This window comes from Papio anubis, chromosome 4, assembly GCF_008728515.1.
Source record: "Papio anubis isolate 15944 chromosome 4, Panubis1.0, whole genome shotgun sequence".
Classification (NCBI taxonomy): domain Eukaryota; kingdom Metazoa; phylum Chordata; class Mammalia; order Primates; family Cercopithecidae; genus Papio; species Papio anubis.
Window position 1 is genome coordinate 135,288,122 of NC_044979.1, and position 21,679 is coordinate 135,309,800.

The 21,679-nt window shown below is 52.1% G+C and overlaps 1 protein-coding gene across 3 annotated transcripts in view; it reads right to left on the reverse strand.

Moving 5' to 3' along the window:
• Positions 1-2,370: 2,370 nt before the first annotated feature.
• GTF2IRD1 (GTF2I repeat domain containing 1) overlaps positions 2,371-21,679 on the reverse strand; it is a 145,569-nt gene continuing 126,260 nt past the window's right edge. For 2 of the 3 annotated variants that reach the window (XM_031665465.1, XM_031665467.1), the window contains exons 23-27: positions 15,920-15,997; positions 14,823-15,015; positions 11,175-11,212; positions 4,765-4,901; positions 2,392-2,617 (exon numbers count right to left, since the gene is read on the reverse strand). In XM_031665465.1, the coding sequence (XP_031521325.1) occupies positions 2,549-2,617; positions 4,765-4,901; positions 11,175-11,212; positions 14,823-15,015; positions 15,920-15,997 (515 nt within the window). In that variant the 3' untranslated portion in view covers positions 2,392-2,548. Of the gene's footprint in view, positions 2,618-4,764; positions 4,902-11,174; positions 11,213-14,822; positions 15,016-15,919; positions 15,998-21,679 lie in introns of all 3 variants that reach the window. The other variant, XM_031665466.1, reaches the window with a different exon arrangement.

The following is a 21,679-nucleotide window of genomic DNA, read 5'->3' on the forward strand; positions in this document are numbered from 1 at the left end:
GGACTCTTCCTACTTGCTGCACTAGGTGAGGTCCCCTGCTTTGTTTTCTCAGAGGCAGAGTCTTGCTCTGTGGCTTATGCTCAAGAGCAGTGGTGCAGTGGTGCAGTGGTGCAGCACAGATCACTGCAGTGTCAAACTCCTGGTCTCAAACAGTCCTCCTGCCTCAGCCTCCAGAGTAGCTGGGACCACAGGGACACACCACCATACCCAGCTAATTAAAAATTTTTAGAGAAAGGGTTCCACTATGTTGCCTAGGCTGGTCTCGAACTCCTGGCCTCAAGCGATCCTCCCACCTTGGCCTCCCAAAGCACTGGGATTACAAGCCTGAGCCACCGCAAGAGCCTTACTCTGTTTTGTGCTCCCTGGCAGCCACTTCCCCAATCAGGACACTCTGCTGCTTGGCCTTCCAGCCAGAAGGGCAGGGCTCAGTAAATATGTGTTGAGTCAATGAGCAGGGACTGGGTGCCAAGTCTTGAATGCCTGCCATGCTCTTGTGACTTGTCTTTCTGCCTTTAGTCTTGTCCCTTCCTTCAACTTCCCACCTGCCCCTAAAGTGGTCTTTCTGAGACATAGCTAGGACCCGTCACTCTACCTGTCAGTTTTCCAGAGCTCTATCCAAAATCATCCCAGTCTGGGCATGGTGGCTCACGCCTCTAATCCCAGCACTCTGGGAGGCTGGGGCAGGAGGATGGCTTGAGCCCAGGAGTTTGAAACCAGCATGGGCAACATAGCAAGACCCCATATCTACAAAAAAATAAAAAAATTGGCTGGGTATGGTGGCTCACACCTGTAGCCCCAGCTACCCCGGAGGCTGAGGCAGGAGGATTACTTGAGCCCAGGAGTTTGAGGCTGCAGGAAGATGTGATTGTGCCACTGCATTCCAGCCTGGGGACACAGAAAGACCTTGCGCCTGAAAAAAGAATACTTGTCCTGACCCCACCGCCCCCCACCTTTTTTTTTGAGATGGAGTTTCATTCTTGTTGCTCAGGCTGGAGTGCAATGGTGCAATCTCGGCTCACTGCAACCTCTGCCTCCTGGGTCCAAGCAATTCTCCTGCCTCGGCCTTCCAAGTAGCGGGAATTACAGTCGCACGCCACCATGCCCGGCTAATTTTTTTTGTATTTTTAATAGAGATGGGGTTTCATCATGTTGGCTGGGCTGGTCTCGAACTCCTGACTTCAGGCGATCCGCACACCTTGGCCTCCCAATGTGCTGGGATTACAGGCGTGAGCAACTGCGCCCGGTCTCCAAACCCCTTTTTGAAGATGCCTCTCCCTCACTGTGGTGAAGCCACAGTGCTTCACTGGGATGGGCCTCTCCCTCTCTGACATTTACCATATTTAACACTCTTTTTTTTTTTTTTTTTTGAGACAGGGTCTTGCTCTGTCGCCCAGGCTGGAGTACAGTGGTGTAATCACAACTTACTACAACCTCAACCATCTGTACTCAAGCAATCCTTCTCCTGCCTCAGCCTCCTGAGTAGCTGGACTCCAGGTGTGCATACCACAATGCCTGGCTAATTTGTGTGTGTGTGTGTGTGTTTTGTTTTTTTGGAGACGGAGTTTCGTTCTTGTTGCCCCAGCTGCAGTGCAATGGCGTGGTCTCAGCTCACTGCAACCTCCGCCTCCCAGGTTCAAGCGATTCTCCTGCCTCAGCCTCCTGAGTAGCTGGGATTATAGGCACCTGCCACCACGCCTGGCTAATTTTTGTATTTTTAGTAGAGACAGGGTTTAACCATGTTGGCCAGGATGGTCTTGAACTCCCGACCCCAGGTGATCCACCCACCTCGGCCTCCCAAAGTGCTGGGATTACAAGCGCGAGCCACCGTACCCGGCCTCATTTTTGTATTTTTGTACAGACGGGGTCTCCCTACGTTGCACAGGCTAGTCTCAAACTCCTGACCTCAGGTGATCCACCCGCTTCAGCCTCCCGGAGTGCTGCGATTACAGGTGTAAGCCACATTTAAAATTTTGTAGAGAAATGGTTCCACTATGTTGCCTAGCCTGGTCTCAAACTCCTGGTCTCAAGCAATCCTCCCACCTTGGCCTCCCAAAACATCGGTATTACAGCCCAACGAGGTCGAATTCCTGACCTCAAGCAATCCACCCACCTCAGCCTCCCAAAGTGCTGGGATTCCAGGCGTGAGCCACCACGCCCGGCTCCATGGCACATTTTCCTTCTGTGGCTTTTCTTCTTGATGTCACACGCTCCCAGGAGGACAAAGAGCTCTGAGGGCTTTCTGGACACTACCTCTGCTGTGATGAGGAAGGAGGGCCTTGGCAGGCCACCTGAGCTGCGTTTCCCGATCCCGTCCCCAGTGACAGCTGCGGCCGCGATCCAAACGAGAACATGAAACAGTGACCGTAAAAGTAAAGGCAACACTTTTTTTTCTTTTTTTACTTATTTAAAAAGGCCTTGGTGGCAGGAATATAGTGTAAAAATCATTGGAAAAACTAAAAGGCATCGATACATATCCGAATATACACTTTGTACATAAATTACATTTCCTTTAGTCTTTCTGAGTGAGGTCCTGATTCAGTACTGAGGTCTAGTAATTAAGAGGTCCCGGGAGCTGCACGTTCAGGCCGGCATAGTCCACCATGTACATTGGCCATTGCTAGAGAGAGTGACAAAGGCACTTGGTTAGGACTCCGGGTGATGCGGAATGAACCAAAAATGCTTAGCTCTGCTTTTGGAGGGGCTTTCTCAGAGGCTATTTATTTATATTTTATATTTTTTTGAGATGGAGTTTCACTCTTCTGCCCAGGCTGGAGTGCAGTAACGCAATCTTGGCTCACTGCAACCTTGGCCCCCTGGGTTCAAGCGAGTCTCCTGCCTCAGCCTCCCAAGTAGCTGGGATTATAGGCGCCCACCACCATGCCTGGCTAATTTTTTTATTTTTAGTAGAGATGGGGTTTTGCCATATTGGCCAGGCTGGTCTTGGACTCCTGAACCTCAAGTGATCTGCCCGCCTCGGCCTCCCAAAGTGCTAGGATTACAGGCATGAGCCACCACACCCATCCTATTTATTTAGTTTTGAGATGGAGTCTCGTTCTCTTGCCCAGGCTGGAGTGCAATGGCACGATCTTGGCTCACTGAAGCCTCAATCCACTTGGGCCCAAGTGATCCTCCTGCCCCAGCCTCCCAAGTAGCTGGGACCACAGGCACATGCCACCATGCCTGGCTAATTTTTTAATTCTTTTTATTTTTTATTTTTATTTTATTTTATTTTTTTTTGAGACAGAGTCTCGCTTAGTCGCCCAGGCTGGAGTGCAGTGGCGCGATCTCGGCTCACTGCAAGCTCCGCCTCCCGGGTTCACGCCATTCTCCTGCCTCAGCCTCCCGAGTAGCTGGGACTACAGGCGCCCGCCGCCTCGCCCGGCTAATTTTTTGCATTTTTAGTAGAGACGGGGTTTCACCATGTTGGCCAGGATGGTCTCGATCTCCTGACCTCGTGATCCGCCTGCCTCGGCCTCCCAAAGTGCTGGGATTACAGGCGTGAGCCACCGCGCCCGGCCAATTCTTTTTATTTTTTTGAGACAGAGTTTCACTGTTGTTGCCCAGGCTGGAGTGCAATGGGGCAGCCTCGGCTCACTGCAACCTCCGCCTCCCAGGTTGAAGCGATTCTCCTGCCTCAGCCTCCCAAGTAGCTGGGATTACAGGCATGCACCACTACGCCTGGCTAATTTTGTATTTTTAGTAGAGAAGGGGTTTCTTGTTTTTTTTTTTTTTTTTTGAGACAGAGTCTTGCTCTGTCGCCCAGGCTGGAGTGCAGTGGCACGATCTTGGCTCACTGCAAACTCTGCCTCCCGGGTTCACGCCATTCTTCTGCCTTAGCCTCCTGGGTAGCTGGGACTACAGGCCCCTGCCACCACACCCGGCTAATTTTTTGTGTTTTTATTAGAGATGGGGTTTCACTGTGTTATCCAGGATGGTCTCCATCTCCTGACCTCGTGATCTGCCCGCCTCGGCCTCCCAAAGTGCTGGGATTACAGGCGTGAGCCACCGCGCCCGGACAGAGAAGGGGTTTCTCCATGTTGGTTAGGCTGGTCTCATACTCCTGACCTCAGGTGATCCACCCTCAGAGTGCTGGGATTAGAGGTGTGAGCCACTGTGCCCAGCCTTTTTTCTTTTTTAAATTTTATTTATTTATTTATTTTGAGACGGAGTTTTGCTCTTGTTGCCCAGGCTGGCGTGCCATGGCATGATCTCGGCTCACTGCAACCTCCACTTCCTGGGTTCAAGCGATTCTCCTGCCTCAGCCTCCCTAGTAGCTGGGGTTACAGGCGTGCACCACCATGCTGGGATAATTTTTGTATTTTTAGTAGAGACAGAGTTTCACCATGTTGGCCAGGCTGGTCTCGAACTCCTGACCTCAGGCAATCCACCCACCTTGGCCTCCCAAAGTGCTGGGATTACAGGTGTGAGCCACCGCGCCTGGCCAGTGACATTTCTTTTCACGTCTCCAGCTCTGGCGCGGCTGAAGGACATGGGCAGGTCCCTTCCTGGACCTCGGCTGGCCCATCTGCCCAGCGGGGATGTGAATTCCGACCTGAGTGCCTGTGAGTACCCCGTGAGAAAGATGGGCTACTTCTCGGGTGAGATGGGTGGATGCATCTATAACCCCCAAGGCCGGAAGGTCCCCCCTCAAAGCCCAGTGCCTCCCCATACCCTGGGCCCACATGCCAGAGTAGACGGCCCTGCCTGACCGAGGGGGGAGGGTCACAGAGACGAGGGCTGGAGTCCAAATCTGTGCAACTTTACCACGAGTGAGATCTGATTGGCCGATGCCACTGAATCCGGGTTAGAGGACGAGGAAGAGGAAGACGAGGAGGAAGAGGAGACGGAATTTCCTTCCGAGACCCGCTTTCTCTTGCGCTTGGGAATGCTGCTGTCTTTGGCTGGAAGGAGGGGAAAATGCTGTTGACGCTGGAAGCTGAGGCTTTTCTGTCTTAGCCTCCTGAGCTCCCTGGAAAAGTGTTCTGTCTTAAGGTTTCGAGTCCCCCTTTCAGGATTTCAAGCTCCTGATCCCCTGGGGGTCAGGGCCCACCTGTCCAGAGCCCACCTGTCCAGCCTCCTTCCCAAAGCAAGCCCGAGGGCCCACTCTCCCCAGCCTCCTGCTCTTGCTGGCCTGCCTGCCTTTGCTAACACTGTATCCTCATCCCCAGGTGTCCCTCCTCCTCCCCAGCAAGCTCACCCCTCAGGCCCTAGGTCCTCTCTCTTTCTGTTTTTTTTTTTTTGAGACAGAGTCTCACTGTGTCACCCAGTCTGGAGTGCAGTGGCGTGATCTTGGCTCACTGCAACCTATGCCTCCTGGGTTCAAGCGATTCTAGTGCCTTAGCCTCCCAAGTAGCTGGGATTACAGGCGTCTGCCACCTCGCCTGGCTATTTTTTTTTTGTATTTTAGTAGAGATGCGGTTTCACCATGTTGGGCAGGCAGGTCTTGAACTCCTGACCTCAAATGATCCATCCACCTCGGCCTCCCAAAGTGCTGGGATTATAGGCATGAGCCATGGAACCTGGCCTATCTTGTGTTGTAGGGTCTCACTGTTGTCCAGGCTGGAGGGCAGTGGTGCAATCGTAGCTCACTGCAGCCTGCAAGTCCTGGGCTCAAGCAATTCTCCCACCTCAGGCTCCTGAGTAGCTGGGACTATAGGTGTGCACCACCATGCCCGGCTAACTTTTTGTATTCTTATATCATTATGTTGCCCAGGCTGGTCTCAAATTCTCAACCTCAAGCAATCCTCCTGCCTCAGCCTCCCAAATGCTGAAATCACAGGCATGAGCCACCGTGCCTGGCTCATGGCAACAATATTAATCACATTCTCAGTTTCTGAGTATTTTCTGGGTGCTGGGCATGGTGCTAAATGCTTTGCACATTGTCTCCTGGGATCCTCCCAGCAACCCTCCAAGAACCTATTCACATTTCACTCATAAGCACCCAAAGGGGCAGGGCTGTTAAAGGACTTTCTCCAAGGCCAAGTCTGCGTGACTCCAGAGGCCACATTCTTTCCTGGGCTCTTTAAGGCTGGGAGGGGATGTGGGGCCCCGGGAGAGGTGGTCCAGGGAGGGTATAAAGAAGACCTGGGGCCAGGTGCAGTGGCTCACACTGGTAATCCCCTAGCACTTTGGGAGACCAAGGCGGGTGGATGGATTGAGGTCAGGAGTTTGAGACCAGCCTGGGCAACATGGTGAAACCCTGTCTCTACTAAAATATAAAAGAATTATATTGCTGTGGTTATCACTGATGTATGGTGGCCCCGAGCAGAGAGTTCACAGGTCCAAGTAGACAGGCAGTGCCCCAGGGAAAGAAACTCTGGTTTGGAATGAGAAGTCCTAAGTTCAAATTTCCCTGTGGCCACTTACTATTATCACTGTGTGAATTTGGGAAAACCGATGAACCTCTCTGGGTCCAACGGGGAAACCAGTGTGAGGTGAGACTCAGAAAACACCGCATGCATATGAGAACCCAGCACCGAGCCCAGCACGGAGCAGGGGCCGGCGGGTGTTCTGCGGTTGCTGAATTCACTTGAGGTGAAGATGTAAAACTCTGAGCGGCATGTCCTCATTGGATGGGTTACTGCATGGAAACCTCGCCCAGCCCAATGAAGAAGGGCTTTTATTGTCTTTTTGAGACAAGGTCTCACTCTGTCGCCCACGCTGGAGTGCAGTGGTGTGGTCTTGGCTCACTGCAACCTCCACCTCCCAAGCTCAAGCGATCCTCCTGCCTCAGCCTCCCGAGTAGCTGGGACTACAGGTGCACACCACCCTGCCTGGCTAATTTTTTGTAGACACGCGTCTCTCTCTGTTTCCCAGTCTGGTCTTGAATTCCTGGGCTCAAAGAATTCTCCTGCTTCAGCCTCCCAAAGTGCTGGAATTACAGGTGTGAGCCACTGTACTCAGCTCACCAGAAGGATCTTAATGACACAGAGTAAGGGCAGGCGAGGTCCATGGGGCAAATGTCTCTTCAACTGGAGAAAAGTCAGAAACTGGGGGTCTGTGATGTGGCATAGAGACCCTGGGAAAGAGAAGACCGTGGAGGCAGGAGGAGCCCAGGCTCTGAGTCAGAGGGAATTTTGTGGGAGATTCCACATGAAAGAGAAGTCAGAGGCTGCCCCACCCTCTGTCTCAGACTGGTCCATGGGCTGTGGCCATCCTTGAGTCACCATGAGAGATGGCCACATTGGAGGGAGTGGTGGATGTGGGTGACAGTATCCACCCTCTGGGCATCTGTCCCAAATCCTCCTGAGACCTTCATGTGGCCTTCTGTGTCTCTGCCTTATTTTTTTTTTTTTTTTTTTGAGACAGAGCCTGGCTCTCTTCCCCAGGCTGGAGTACAGAAGCGCGATCTCGGCTCACTGCAACTGCCGCTTCCTGGGTTCAAGCGGTTCTCCTGCCTCAGCCTCCTGAGTGGCTGGGATTACAGGTGCCCACCACTACCCCTGGCTATTTTTTTTTTTTTTAGTAGAGACAGGGTTTCACCATGTTGGTCAGGCTGGTCTCGAACTCCTGACCTCAGGTGATTCACCTGCCTCCCTAAGTGTTGGGATGACAGGCGTGAGCCACCTTTGAGCTTCCCAAAGTGTTGGGATGACAGGCGTGAGCCACCGCGCCCGGCCTCGTCTCTGCCTTTGACCTGAGAGCAAACTAAATCGCCTCCAGATCCATGTGTTCAGCGCCATGCCTCACCCTTGTAACTGGCTCTTTTTTTTGGGAAACAGGGTCTCACTCTGTTGCCCAGGCTGGAGCGCAGTGGCACAATCATAGCTCACTCCAGCTTCCACCTGCCGGCCTCAAGCACTCCTCCTGCCTCATCCTCTTGAGTAGTTGGGACAACAGGTATGCACCACCGCGCCTGGTTAATTTTTAATTTTTTTGCAGAGACAGAGGGGGGTTCACTATATGGCCCAGGCTTGTGATCAGCTCTTGATGGAAGGAGGTGGCTTGTAGCTGGGCTGTGCCACCCAGGCTGGGGAGTTCCAGGTGAACCTGGTCCTGACAGGAGTCAGGGCCTTGGGTCTCAGGCCAGGTTGTGGCGTGGCCTCGCTGAATCCTACTACTGTCCCCGCTGAGCAGTCATACTGGGCCCTGTGGCCCACGGTGGTCTATGGTTCAGATGGGTGGTCCTGACAGCAGGGTCTACACAGCGTCTGACTCACTATGTGGCCTGGACAAGTCCCTGGGCATCTCTGTGCCTCAGCTTCTCAGCTGTACAATGAGGCGGGGTAAGATTAGATCAGGATTTTTTCTTTCTTCTTCTTTTTTATTTCTTAGGAGATGGGGTCTCGGCCAGGCACAGTGGCTCGCGCCTGTAATCCCAGCACTTTGAGATGCTGGGGTGGGAGGATCACTTGAGGTCAGGAGTTTGCAACCAGCCTGGCCAACATAGTGAAACCTCGCCTCTACTAAAAATACACAGGCCGGGCGCAGTGGCTCACACCTGTAATCCCAGCACTTTGGGAGGCCGAGGTGGGCAGATCACAAGGTCAGGAGATCGAGACCTTCCTGGCTAACATGGTGAAATCCCGACTCTACTAAAAATACAAAAAAAATTAGCCGGGCGTCATGGTGGGTGCCTGGAGTCCCAGCTACTCAGGAGGCTGAGGCAGGAGAATGGCCTGAACCCAGGAGGCAGAGCTTGCAGTGAGCCAAGATCTCGCCACTGCACTCCAGCCTGGGCGACAGAGCGAGATTCCGTCTCAAAAAAAAAATAAATAAATAAATAAAAATACACAAAATTAGCTGGGTGTGGTGTTGCATGCCTGAAGTCCCAGCTACTCGGGAGGCTAAGGCATGAGAATCGCTTGAACTCAGGAGGCGGAGGTTGCAAGATTGCAAGATTGACTCCAGCCTAAGCGACAGAGCAAGACTCTGTCTTGAAAAAACAAAAACAAAAAAAGGCTGGGCATAGTGGCTCACGTCTGTAATCCCAGCACTTTGGGGGGCCGAGGCGGGCGGATCATGAGGTCAGGAGTTCGAGACCAGCCTGGCCAACATGGTGAAACCCTGTCTCTACTAAAAATATAAAAAATAGTTGGGCATGGTGGTGGGCACCTGTAATCCCAGCTACTTGGGAAGCTGAGGCAGGAGAATCGCTTGAACCTGGGAGGCAGAGGTTGCAGTGAGCCAAAATCGTGCCACTGCACTCCAGCCTGAGCGACAGAGCAAGACTCTGTCTCGGAAAAAAAAAAAAAAAAAGAGATGGGGTCTCATTCTGTCATCCAGGCAGGAGTACAGTGGCATAATCATAGCTCACTGCAGCCTTAAACTCTTGGGCTCAAGTGATCCTCTGGCCTCAGCCTCCTGTGTAGCTGGGACTATAAGTGCCTACTACCATGCCTGGCTAATTTTTAGAAAAAATTTTTGGTCTATGGCCATACCACCCTGAATGCACCCAATCTTGCCTGATCTCAGAAGTGAAGCAGGGCGGGCCTGGTTAGTACTTGGATGGGAGAGAAAAACTTTTTGTAGAGACAAGGTCTCATTATGTTGCCCAGGTTGGTCTCAAACTCCTGGACTCAAGCAATCCTCCCACTTAGGCCTCCCAAACTGCTGGGATTAGAGGCGTGAGCCATCACACCTGGCCAATCAGTGTTTCTTTTTCTTTTTGAGACAGAGTCTTGCTCTGTCACCCAGCCTGGAGTGCAGTGGTGTGACTTCAACTCACTGCAACCTCTGCCTCCTGGGCTGACGCGATCCTCCCACCTCAGACTCCCAGGTAGCTGGAACTATAGGTGTGCACCACCATGCCAGGCTAATGTTTTTTTTTTTTTGAGACAGAGTCTTGCTCTGTTGCCCAGGCTGGAGTGTAGAGGCACACTCTTGGCTCACTGCAACCTCTGCCTCCCAGGTTCAAGCGATCCTCCTGCCTCAGCCCTGCTAGTAGCTGGGATTACAGGCACGTGCTACCACACCTGGCTAATTTTTGTATTTTTAGTAGAGACGGGGTTTTGCCATGTTGACCAGGCTGGTCTCGAACTCCTGACCTCAGGTGATCCACCCACCTTGGCCTCCCAAAGTACTGGGATTACACATGTGAGCCACCGTGCCCGGCCCTAATTTTTCTATTTTCAGTTGAGACGGGGTTTCACCATGTTGGCCAGTCTGCACTCGAACTCCTGATCTCAAGTGATCTGCCTGCCTCGGCCTCCCAAAGTGCTGGGATTACAGGCGTAAGCCTCTGCGCCCGGCCCAATCAGTGTTTGTTAATCGGGTGCACATCATAGTCACCTGGGAGTACTTTCTCCCAAGTCCCATCATCCACCTTAATCAGAACCATCATGCCAGGCGGCCCCAGGAGCCTGGTGAAAGGATCTGTATATCCTGCAGATGCCAGCAGAACGGAGGGGGTCTGGCCAGTCTCGGGCAGTGCCCGCCTGCCTCACCCCTTCAGTCACATGCTACCCCTCTGCTACCCAGGAGGCCTCCATGATCCTCCCTGAGGCCCGGCCTGCCTCTTGTCCTTCTAGCTGACCTCCTGCACTCACTGGTGCTATGTCAGGGCCTCCCCTCTGCAGGGCACCTGCAGGTTTCCGGGGGCCTCTTGGGGATACCTGGCCCTGTTCATGGAGACCTCAGGCTCCCTGGGGAGGCACCGGGGTGGAGAGGGGTTATATTTTTCTCAAGGTGGTCAGCCATCTATTGCATGCCCACCTGGACCACATCTATCTCTGCCTTAAAAAATTTTTTTATTAAAATTTTTTTTTTTTAGAGACAGGGTCTTGCTCCGTTGCTCAGGCTGGAGTGCAGTGGTACAATCATAGCTCACTGCAGCCTCCAACTCCTCGTGTCTCTGTCGGTTTCTATGTTTTTTTTTTTTTGAGATGGAGTCTTGCTCTGCCGCCCAGGCTGGAATGCAGGGGCGCAATCTCAGTTCACTGCAACCTCTGCCTCCCGGGTTCACACAATTCTCCTGCCTCAGTCCCCTGAGTAGCTGGGATTACAGGTGCCCATGACCACGCCCAGCTAACTGTTGTATTTTTAGTAGAGACGGGGTTTCACCATGTTGCTCAGGCTGGTCTTGAACTCCTGACCTCAAGTGATCTGCCCGCCTGGGCCTCCCAAAGTGCTGGGATGACAGGCGTGAGCCACTGCGCCCGGCTCTACCTTTTTTCAAAAGGAACAGTCTCTAGTCCCCGCGGGGCAGAAGGGCGGCTTCTTCACCTCCGACTCACCTGGCACCTTGGCATCATTGCAGATTTCTGCAAAGGGTCTGAAAAAGAAAGAAATCAGGTGGCAGTTAGAAAATGAGGTTTTCCCCTCCCTTTTTTTTTTTTTGAGATGGAGTCTCGCTCGGTCGCCCAGGCCAAAGTGCAGTGGTGCGATTTCGGCTCACGGCAGCCTCCACCTCCTGGGTTCACGCCATTCTCCTGCCTCAGCCTCTGGCGTAGCTGGGACTAAAGGCGCTCACCATCACGCCCAGCTAAGTTTTATATTTTTAGTAGAGACGGGGTTTCACCATGTTGGCCAGGCTGGTCTTGAACTTCTGATCTCAGGTGATCCACCTGCCTCCGCCTCCCAAAGTGCTGGGATTACAGGCGTGAGCCATTGAGTCTGGCCGTTTCCCCTCCTTCTCACCTGCTCCCTGAGATGTGTTGCTGCTGCTGAGGGAGCCTGGTAAGACCCACATAAAAATGGGGAGCACACCGTCCCAACAGAACATCCCCCATATAGGCCCTGGATGATGGGCCTGTGCTGGCAAATCATTCCTCTGGGTCTGCTGTCCTCATCTATAAAGCGAGGACGTTGTCTGACCAAGTGATCAAAAATGTGTGCCCAGATTTATGCAAGCATTATTATTAATTATTATTTTTGAGACAGTCTCACTCTTTTGCCCAGGCTGGAGTTCAGTGGTGCCATCTTAGCTCACTGCAGTCTCGAACTCCTGGGCTCAATCGATCCTCCTGCCTCAGCCTCCCAGTAGCTGGTAATGCAGGTGCACACCACTATGCCCGGCTAATTTTTTTTAAATTAATTATTATTATTATTATTATTATTTGAGATGGAGTCTTGCTCTGTTGCCCAGGCTGGTGTGCTGTGGCGTGGTCTCAGCTCACTGCAAACTCCACCTCCCGAGTTCAAGCGATTGTCTTGCCTTAGCCTCCCGAATAGCTGGGACTACAGGCATGAGCCACCACACCTGGCTGTTTTCCTGCATTTTCTAGTTGTTACTTCAGGGGGTAACATTACTGCATTTTCTAGTTGTTACTTTCTAGTTGTTACTTTGGGGGGTGAACTATCTGTGGGAGAAAGGGAAACCTCCACTTTTTGATTTTGAATAATTTGGTTTTTTTTGACACATGCAAATATTATCTTAATTTAAAAAAACATGTAGGCCAGGCATAGTGGCTCATGTTTGTAATCCCAGCACTTTGGGAGGCCGAGGAACGTGGATCACTTAAGGTCAGGAGTTTGAGACCACCCTGGCCAACATGGTGAAACCCTGTCTCTATAAAAATACAAAAATTAGCTGGGTGTGGTAGTGGGCACCTGTGTTCCCAGCTATTCGGGAGGCTGAGGCACGATAATCGCTTGAATCCGGGAGGCAGAGGTTGCAGTGAGCCAGATGGCGCCACTGCACTCCAGCCTCGGCGATACAGCAAGACATCATCTCAAAAAAACAAAGAAACAAAACATGTAATATAACACTGAAGACGGGCCGGTCGCCATGGCTCAAGCTTGTAATCCCAGCACTTTGGGAAGCTGAGATGGGCAGATCACCTGAGGTCGGGATTTTGAGACTAGCCTGACCAACGTGGAGAAACCCCATCTCTATTAAAAATCCTAAATTGGCTGGGGTGGTGGCACATGCCTGTAATCCCAGCTACTTGGGAGGCTGAGGCAGAGAATTGCTTGAATCTGGGAGGTGGAGGTTGCAGTGAGCTGAGATCACGCCATTGCACTCCAGCCTGGGCAACAAGAGCAAAACTCCATCTCAAAAAAAAAAAAAAAAAAATACACCACAGGCTAGGTGTGGTGGCTGATCCCCATAACCCCAGCACTTTGAAAGGCTGACATGGGAAGATGGCTTAAGCCCAGGAGTTTGAGACTAGCCTGTGCAACACACACACACACACACACACACACACACACACAAAAGTGGACACAGTGACTCACGCCTGTAATCCCAGCGAGGCGGGTGGATCACCTGAGGTCAGGAGTTTGAGACCAGCCTGACCAATATGGTGAAACTCCATCTCTATTAAAAATACAAAAAAAAAAAAAAAATTAGCCAGGTGTGGTGGTGTGTGCCTGTAGTCCCAGCTACTCGGGAGGCTGAGACAGGAGAATTGCTCGAACCTGGAAGGTGGAGGCTGCGATGAGCTGAGATCACACCATTGCACTCCAGCCTGTGCAGCAGAACGAGACTCCATCTCAAAAAGAAAGTAATGGCCGGGCATGGTGGCTCACGCCTGTAATCCCAGCACTTTGGGAGGCCGAGGCGGGCAGATCACGAGGTCAAGAGATCAAGACCATCCTGGCTAACACGATGAAACCCCGTCTCTACTAAAAAAACACAAAAAAATTAGCCGGGTGAGGTGGTGGGCACCTGTAGTCCCAGCTACTCGGGAGGCTGAGGCAGAAGAATGGTGTGAACCTGGGAGGCGGAGCTTGCAGTAAGCCGAGATCGCACCACTGCACTCCTGCCTGGGAGACAGAGCGAGAATCTGTCTCAAAATAAATAAATAAATAAATAAAGTAATAAAGTAATAATATAGTAATAAAATCATAATTAAAAATATAAAGATGTGCATCAGTGTTGACTTTCAGTAGAAGATATACAGCTATCTTCTTTTCTTCTATCTATTTGTATTTTCCAGGTTGCTTTGTGTACTGTTCTGAAAATAATAAAATTATCTATTGTACTAAAAAAAAAAGACAAGACTGGGCTGCACAGTTTGGGTGTGGTGGCTCACGCCTGTAACCCCAGCACTTTGGGAGGCCGAGGTGGGAGGATCACTTGAGCTTAGGAGTTCAAGACCAGCCTGGGCAACACAGCAAGACCCTGTTGAGGCTGCAGTGGGCCATGATCATACCTCTGTACTCCTGCCTGGGCAACAGAGTGAGACCCTGTCTCAAAACAAAAACCAAAACCCATAAGACTGTAAGGATATATGGTATAATAGTAATACTGGAGGCTGGGTGCAGTGCCATACACCTGTAATCCCAGCACTTTGGGAGGCTGAGGTGGGCAGATCACTTCAGGTCAGGAGTTCAAGACCAGCCTGGCCAACATGGTGAAACTCCATCTCTACCAAAAAATACAAAAATTAGCCGGTGTGGTGGTGCACACCTGTAATCCCAGCTACTTGGGAGGCTGAGGCATGAGAATCGGTTGAACCCAGGAGGTGAAGGTTGCAGTGAGCTGAGATCGTGCCACTGCACTCCAGCCTGGGCGACAGAGCAAGACCCTGTCTTTAAAAAAAAAAAAAAAGTAATCACTGAGACTGTGGAATTATAATTATTTTTAAAAATATAATAAATATTCATATTTATATTTAAACCTTCATATTTAAATATCAACATATTTATAATTAAATATGTTAAAAATCAGAACTGTGTAGTCAGAAAAAGTCAAATTTAATGAAAACATGTTTTGTTTTTGTTTCTTCCCCAGAGAACAAATTTAATATCTTAAAAAAAAAATCTTTAAAAATAAGTAAATGTCCATGAGTGTTGAAGTTGTACGTTTCAGGAGAAAGAGGCAGGAACTATTATAGTACACCTGGGTCTGGATCCCGGCTGGCCCACCGTGATCTTGACTTTCACCCTCCCCATGGCCTCGCCCTCTCTGTTGGCGGTTCCAGAGGCCGGACACTCACTGGAGCTGGTTAATGATCACCATGCGGACGTGCTCTCGGGCCTTCAGGATCTTCTCCAGCCGGTGGATGTCATAGGTGTTGGGGTTCCGGAAGGGGATGTCATCAGGCAGGCCCGTGACCTCCACCGCGTCTGGGCTGTCCCGGATTAGTTTATAAGGGACCAGCACCGGCCGGTTCAGGCCCAGGGCCTCACCTAGAGGGCACATGAAGTCACGGTGAGGAAAGATGTTTCCTGTCAACGGCAAAGCCCTCTAGGGAAAGGGCTGGAGTCTGGTCTGCCCCAGCCCAGCAGCCATCACACACAGAGAGTTTAAAAATCAAGACCCTGGCCGGGCGCAGTGGCGCACGCCTGTAATCCTAGCACTTTGGGAGGCCGAGGAGGATCACGAGGTCAGGAGATTGAGACCATCCTGGCTAACACGGTAAAACCTCATCTCCACTAAAAAAACACAAAAAAAGTTAGCTGGGCCTGGTGGCAGGTGCCTGTAGTCCCAGCTACTCGGGAGGCTGAGGCAGGAGAATGGTGTACCTGGGAGGCAGAGCTTATAGTGAGCGGAGATCGCGCCACTGCACTCCAGCCTGGGCAACAGAGCGAGACTCAGTCTCAAAAAAAAAAAAAAAAAAAAAAAAATCAAGACCCACAGGCTGGGCATGGTGGCTCACACCTGTAATCCCAGCACTTTGAGAGGCCGAGGCGGGAGGATCACTTGAGCCCAGAAGATCAAGACCAGTCTGGGCAACATGGTGAAACCTGTCTCTACTAAAAATAGAAAAATTAGCCGGGAGTGTTGGCGCATGCTTGTAGTCCCAGCTACTTGAGAGGCTGAGGCAGGAGGATCACCTAAGCCCAGAAGTGGAGGCTGTAGTGAGCAGAGATCACACCACTGTACTCCAGCCTGGGCAACTGAGTGAGACCCTGTTTAAAAAAAAAGAAAATCAACATACACAAAATGTGGGTCATGGGCAGAGCAGCCATGTCCCCAGGGAGCAGGCAGGCCAGCTGGGGGCTCCAGAAGGCGAGGCTGGCTGCAGAGGGAGGCCCCCCGCCCACCCCCAGGAGGAGGGCTTGGTGTGCTGACCCCGACCACAGCACTGACCGTATTTTTCGTTGAAGAGTTCCTTCACCTGCTCCCGCAGGATCACCTTTTCCCCGAGTCTGTTGGCATCATCTTCATCTACAAGAGGAAGACAAGGGGGCATGAGAGTTGGCACCGGCTTGGCCACTGGACCTGCTGCTTCTCCCACCAGGTGTCCCTGACCTGCCAAAACATTACATTCTCCGCAGGGCCCACCACTCCCACGCAGCTGTTTTTTTTTTTTTCTTTTGAGACAGTCTCGCTCTGTTGCCCAGGCTGGAGTGCAGAGGCATGATCTCAGCTCACTGCAACCTCCGCCTTCCGGGTTCAAGCGAATTCTCCTGCCTCAGCCTCCCAAGTAGCTCGGATCACAGGCACGTGCCACCATGCCCAGCTAATTTTTGTATTTTTAGTAGAGATGGGGTTTCGCCATGTTGCCCAGGCTGGTCTCAAACTCCTGGGCTCATGTGATCCACCCGCCTTAGCCTCTCGAAGTGCTGGGATTACAGGTGTGAGCCACTGTGCCGGGCTGCAGCTGGTTTCTAGCCTCAGTTGTTGGTCTGTCCATCCATCCATTTTTCTTTTTTTGAGACACAGTCTTGCTGTGTCACTCAGGCTGGAAGGCAGCAGTGCGATCATAGATAGCTCATGGCAGCCTCCAACTCCCAGGCTCAAGTGATCCTCCTGCCTCAGCCTCCTGAGTAGCTGGGAATACAGATGTGTGCCACCATGCCTAATTTTTTGAAGTTTTTGTAGAGATGGAGTCTCGCTATGTTGCCCAGGCTGATCTTGAACTCCTGACCTCAAGTGATCCTCTTGCTTTGCTCTCCCAAAGTTCAGGAATTACAGATGTGAGCCACGGTGGCCAGCCCATCCCACATTTTCTTATCAGTGTTCCCAGCACAGGCCCTGTGTTGGGCACAAAATAACCTAAAAAGAAGAGGCAGGGCTGCTCCCCTGAGGGGCTCCCAACCAGAGGGGGTGTCATCTGGTCACCAAAGTACAACAGGACACCCTTAGGAGACAAGGGGCATGAATCAGGGTGCCCACCCTGTCTGGGAAATTCTGGGGAGACCTCCCCCAGGAGAGAAGGATGCTTGAATGGGCTCTCAAGGCCTGACATGGTGACTCATGCCTATAATCCCAGCACTTTGGGAGGCAGAGGCAGGCAGATCACCTGAAGCCAGGAGTTCGAGACCATTCCGGTCAACGTGGTGAAACCCCATCTGTACTAAAAATACAAAAAGATTAGCTGGGCGTGGTGGCGGGCACCTGTAGTCCCAGTTACTCAGGGGGGTGAGGCAGGAGAATCACTTGAGCCTGGGAGGTGGAGGTTGTAGTGAGCGGAGATCACGTCACTGCACTCCAGCCTGGGAGACAGAGACCTGTCTCAAATAAAAATGAAAACAAACAAACAAGACACCAGGGCAGAAGGACCAGCCATGCATAGGCACTCAAGGGTGAAAGATCCTGTGTTGGCTGGGTGCAGTGGCTCACGTCTGTAATCCCAGCACTGTGGGAGGCCGAGACGGGCAGATCACCAGAGGTCAGGAGTTTGAGACCCTTCTGGCCAACACAGCGAAACCCCATCTCTACTAAAAATACAAAAATTAGCCAAGTGTGGTGGTGGGGACCTGTAATCCCAATGACTCAAGAGGTTGAGACAGGAGAACTGCTTGAACCTGGGAGGAGGAGGTTGCAGTGAGCCAAGATCGCGCCATGGCACTCCAGCCTGGGTGACAAGAGTGAAACTCTGTCTAAAAAAAAAAAAAAAAAAAAAAGGAAAGAAGAAAAAAAGAAAGATCCCGTGTCCCGGAAGTGGCTGAACTTTGGGGTGGTACAGGGGAGATGACCGATGGGCCTAGCAGGGTCTGGGCCAGTGTGACTGTGCTGGGCTGTTGGAAATCCCCTGACTGCTCGCTGGCCAAGGTCTGTGAATGGGAAACAGACCGTGTCTGGGAGTGTGGGGGCTATGCATTCTCCCCGCTCACTGCCCAGGCAACCGTCACGGCCTATCTGCTGCTTGAGCCCTGGCATGCTCCGCTGTCCCCTCCCTGTAGCCTAGAGGAGCTGCCAGGGTCAGTTAGCCCTGGAGACGGGGCCTGAGCTGGGCTGTAAGGCTGAGGGGTGGTTGGGCTGGAGATGGGGTCTCAGGCAGAGCTCTGCAGCAGCCCGTGGGCTTGTGCCAGGGTTGAGGACGGGGCTGGGATTGGAGGAAGGGTGGTTTGCATGTCCAACAGGAAATCTCCTCTCTGAGAAGCGTGGGGTCACATGGGCTGGGCCTCTGGGGCAGGCGGGTTGGGTAAGGGTGAGATGTTGGGGGAGTGGAGCTAGAGGCAGGCAGGGAGCCAGGGCCGGATGATGCAGGGCAGAGCAGACTGATGGGTCTTTAGAGCAAAATGACTCTTGTTTTTTTACTCTTTGTTTTTCCAAGACAGAGTCTCACTCTGTTGCCCAGGCTGGACTGCAGTGGCGTGGTCTCGGTTCACTGCAACCTCTGCCTCCCAGGTTCAAGCCATTCTCGTGCGTCAGCCTCCTGAGAGCTGGGACTACAGGCGCCTGCCACCACGTCTGGTTAATTTTTGTAATTTTAGTAGAGATGGGGTTTTGCCATGTTGGCCAGGCTGGTCTCGAACTCCTGAGTTCAGGTGATCTGCCCACCTCGGCCTCCCAAAGTGCTGGGATTACAGGTGTGAGCCACCGCGCCTAGCCTGACTCCTGTTTTTTGAGACATGGTCTCACCCTGTTTCCCAGGTTGGAGTACAGTGGTGCCATCATGACTCACTGCAGCCTTGAGCTCTTGGGCTAAAGCAATCCTCCCCGCTCAGTCTCTTGAGTAGCTGGGGCTCCAAGCATGGATCACTGTGCCAGACTAAGTTTTTTAAATTTTTTGTACAGAGAGTCTCTGTTGCACAGGCGTTCTCCAACTCCTAGGTTCAAGCGATCCTCCTGCCCTCAGCCTCCGAAAGTGCTGGGATTATAGTTGTGAGCCACTGTGCCTGGCTCTTTTAATCTTGAAAACTCTGGGGGCCGGGCGCGGTGGCTCATGCCTGTAATCCCAGCACTTTGGGAGGCCAAGACGGGCGGATCACGAGGTGAGGAGATCGAGACCATCCTGGCTAACACGGTGAAACCCCGTCTCTACTAAAAAATACAAAAAAATTAGCCGGGCGAGGTGGCGGGCGCCTGTAGTCCCAGCTACTCGGGAGGCTGAGGCAGGAGAATGGCATGAACCCGGGAGGCGGAGCTTGCAGTGAGCCGAGATCGCACCACCGCACTCCAGCCTGGGGGTCTGAGCGAGACTCCGTCTCAAAAAAAAAAAAGAAAAAAGAAAAAAGAAAACGCTGGGAAGAGCTCACTTGAGTTTAGGAGGTCACCTTAGGAACTGCATCTCCTGGGCTGGTGCTCTGTGCTGCTTGGAGTCTGCTGACCCCATCTGGGTGGCTTGGCCTCCTGTGCACAAGCTGCCAGAATGGAGGCCCTGTTCCCAAAGTGGGGGTTGCCCCAAAGAGCAGGGAGCTTCCCACAGGACAGAGGCTGGGCACCTGCTTGACCTAGTTCCTTCTTTTCCCAGGGCTCCAACACCCACCACCTCAGGTCCTCCCAAACCCTGCAGGTCCCTGACCTGGTCCATCCACACCCACACTGAGGAATCTCTGCACATCTCTGAGTTGCTGCATCTGTCTTCAGGCACAGCTCGCCAGCCCCCCTGGGTGCCCAGAGACACCACAAACATCAGCCATTCCAGACAACATCCTCCTCCCGTGTCCCTATCTCGTGGAGTAATGCCTCTAATTCAGCCACAGCAAGACCCCACGCTCCACATCCCCTAGAATCCTCGCCTTCTCCTGTGGCCCAGCACGGCCCTTCCTTTCAGGACTAGGATGTGGGAAGAATCAAGGCCACCCTTGTCCAAATCCCGTGCAGACCACTGTGATGGAGTCCTGGGCCCAAGGACCGGCTCCTAGAGCCTGCGGGGAAGCGATGGCACGTTCCATCTGTCCCCATGCCACTGAGGAATCTTTAGTGGCAGGATTCTCAGCAGGCACGGCCGTGCGTGCACAGAACAGAGAAAGGATGGCCTGGATCACACACATCACTGTGTGCAGATACTTCCCTAGACACTGCAGCCAAGGACACAGAGGCTCAGAGAGGTAAAGAAACTTGCCCAAGGTCACACAGCCCCTAAGCACCAGGAGTACTCTGTGTCGACCCCAAAGCCCTGGTCTTTCCACTCAACCATGAGCCCTGGATTTCCTGATGTCTCAGATTCCCCTACAGTTTCTTTCTTTCTTTTCTTTTTTTTAAAGAGTCATGCTCTGTCCTCCAGGCTGGAGTGCAGTGGTGCGATCTTGGCTCACTGAAACTTCTGCCTCCTGGGTTCAAGCGATTCTCATGCCTCGGCCTTCCGAGTATCTGGGAGTATCTGGGATGACAGGCGTCTGCCACCACAGCTGGCTGATTTTTGTATTTTTAGTAGAGATAGGGTTTCAACCATGTTACTCAGGCTGGTCTCCAACTCCTGGCCTTAGGTGATTCGCCTGCCTCGGCCTCCCAAATGGCTGGGATTACGGACGTGAACCACCATGCTCGGCCTTCCCTACAGTATCTGGAGAAAGAAGACTTAATCTTTAAGATGGTTTCCTCTAAATCTCTTGCTCTCGGCCCATAATGCCACGCCTCTGTCTTCTTCTGTGCCGGGACAGAGCGAGACTCAAAGAGCTCTACGAAGCCTGCAGGATAGAAAGAAGCTTAGCAGGTTCCTCAAAGACAAGGCCCAGGCCGGGCATAGTGTCTGATGCCTGTAATCCCAGCACTTTGAGAGGCCAAAGCGGGTGGATCACTTGAGGTCAGGAGTTCCAGACCAGCCTGGGCAACATGGTGAAACCCTGTCTCTACTAAAAATACAAAAAACTAGCTGGGCGTGGTGGTGAACGCCTGTAATCCCAGTTACTCAGGAGGCTAAGGCAGGAGTATCCCTTGAACTGGGTGGTGGAGGTTGCAGTGATCTGAGATTGCGCCACTGCACTCCAGCCTGGGCGACAGAGCGAGACTCCATCTCAAGAAAACAAACAAACAAACAAACAAACAAACACAAAAAACACAGGACCCCAAACTCACTATGTCAAAGGGAAATGTAAAGCTTGGGAACTGAGTCACGCGATAGCCTTTTGTCCCTAAGCAGATGGCTGCAAGATAGAAGGCCACCTATCTCCCCTGGTGGCCTCCCTCACCCTGGCCATGTAAATTCACAGCTTATCTTCACCGGCAGGGGACAAAGATAAGAAGAGAAATCATTGCTCTGTCCACCCAAGACAAATGCCCATTTGACTTCCTCTCTTCTGTTTATCTTACGTAAAATGCAGATTTACTGAGCACAGGATGAATACATCATTAACTATTCCTCTCCTCCCTTTATTTTATTTTTTGAGACAGAGTCTCACTGTTTTCCAGGCTGGAGTGCAGTGGCATGATTCTGGCTCAATGCAACCTCCGCCTACTGGGTTCAAGTGATTCTCGTGCCTCAGCCTCCAGAGGAGCTGGGATTACAGGCAGCCGCCACCACTCCTGGCTAATTTTTTTTTTTTTATTTTTAGTAGAGATGGGGTTTCATTATGCTGCTCAGGCCAGTCTCGAACTCCTGACCTCAGGTGATCCACCTGGCTTGGCCTTCCAAAGTGCTGGGATTACTAGCGTGAGCCACTGTGCCCAGCCCCTCTTTCCCCTTGAAATACCAAAGTCCTCAAAACCCTCTCTGCAAAAAAGCACAGGCCACAGACC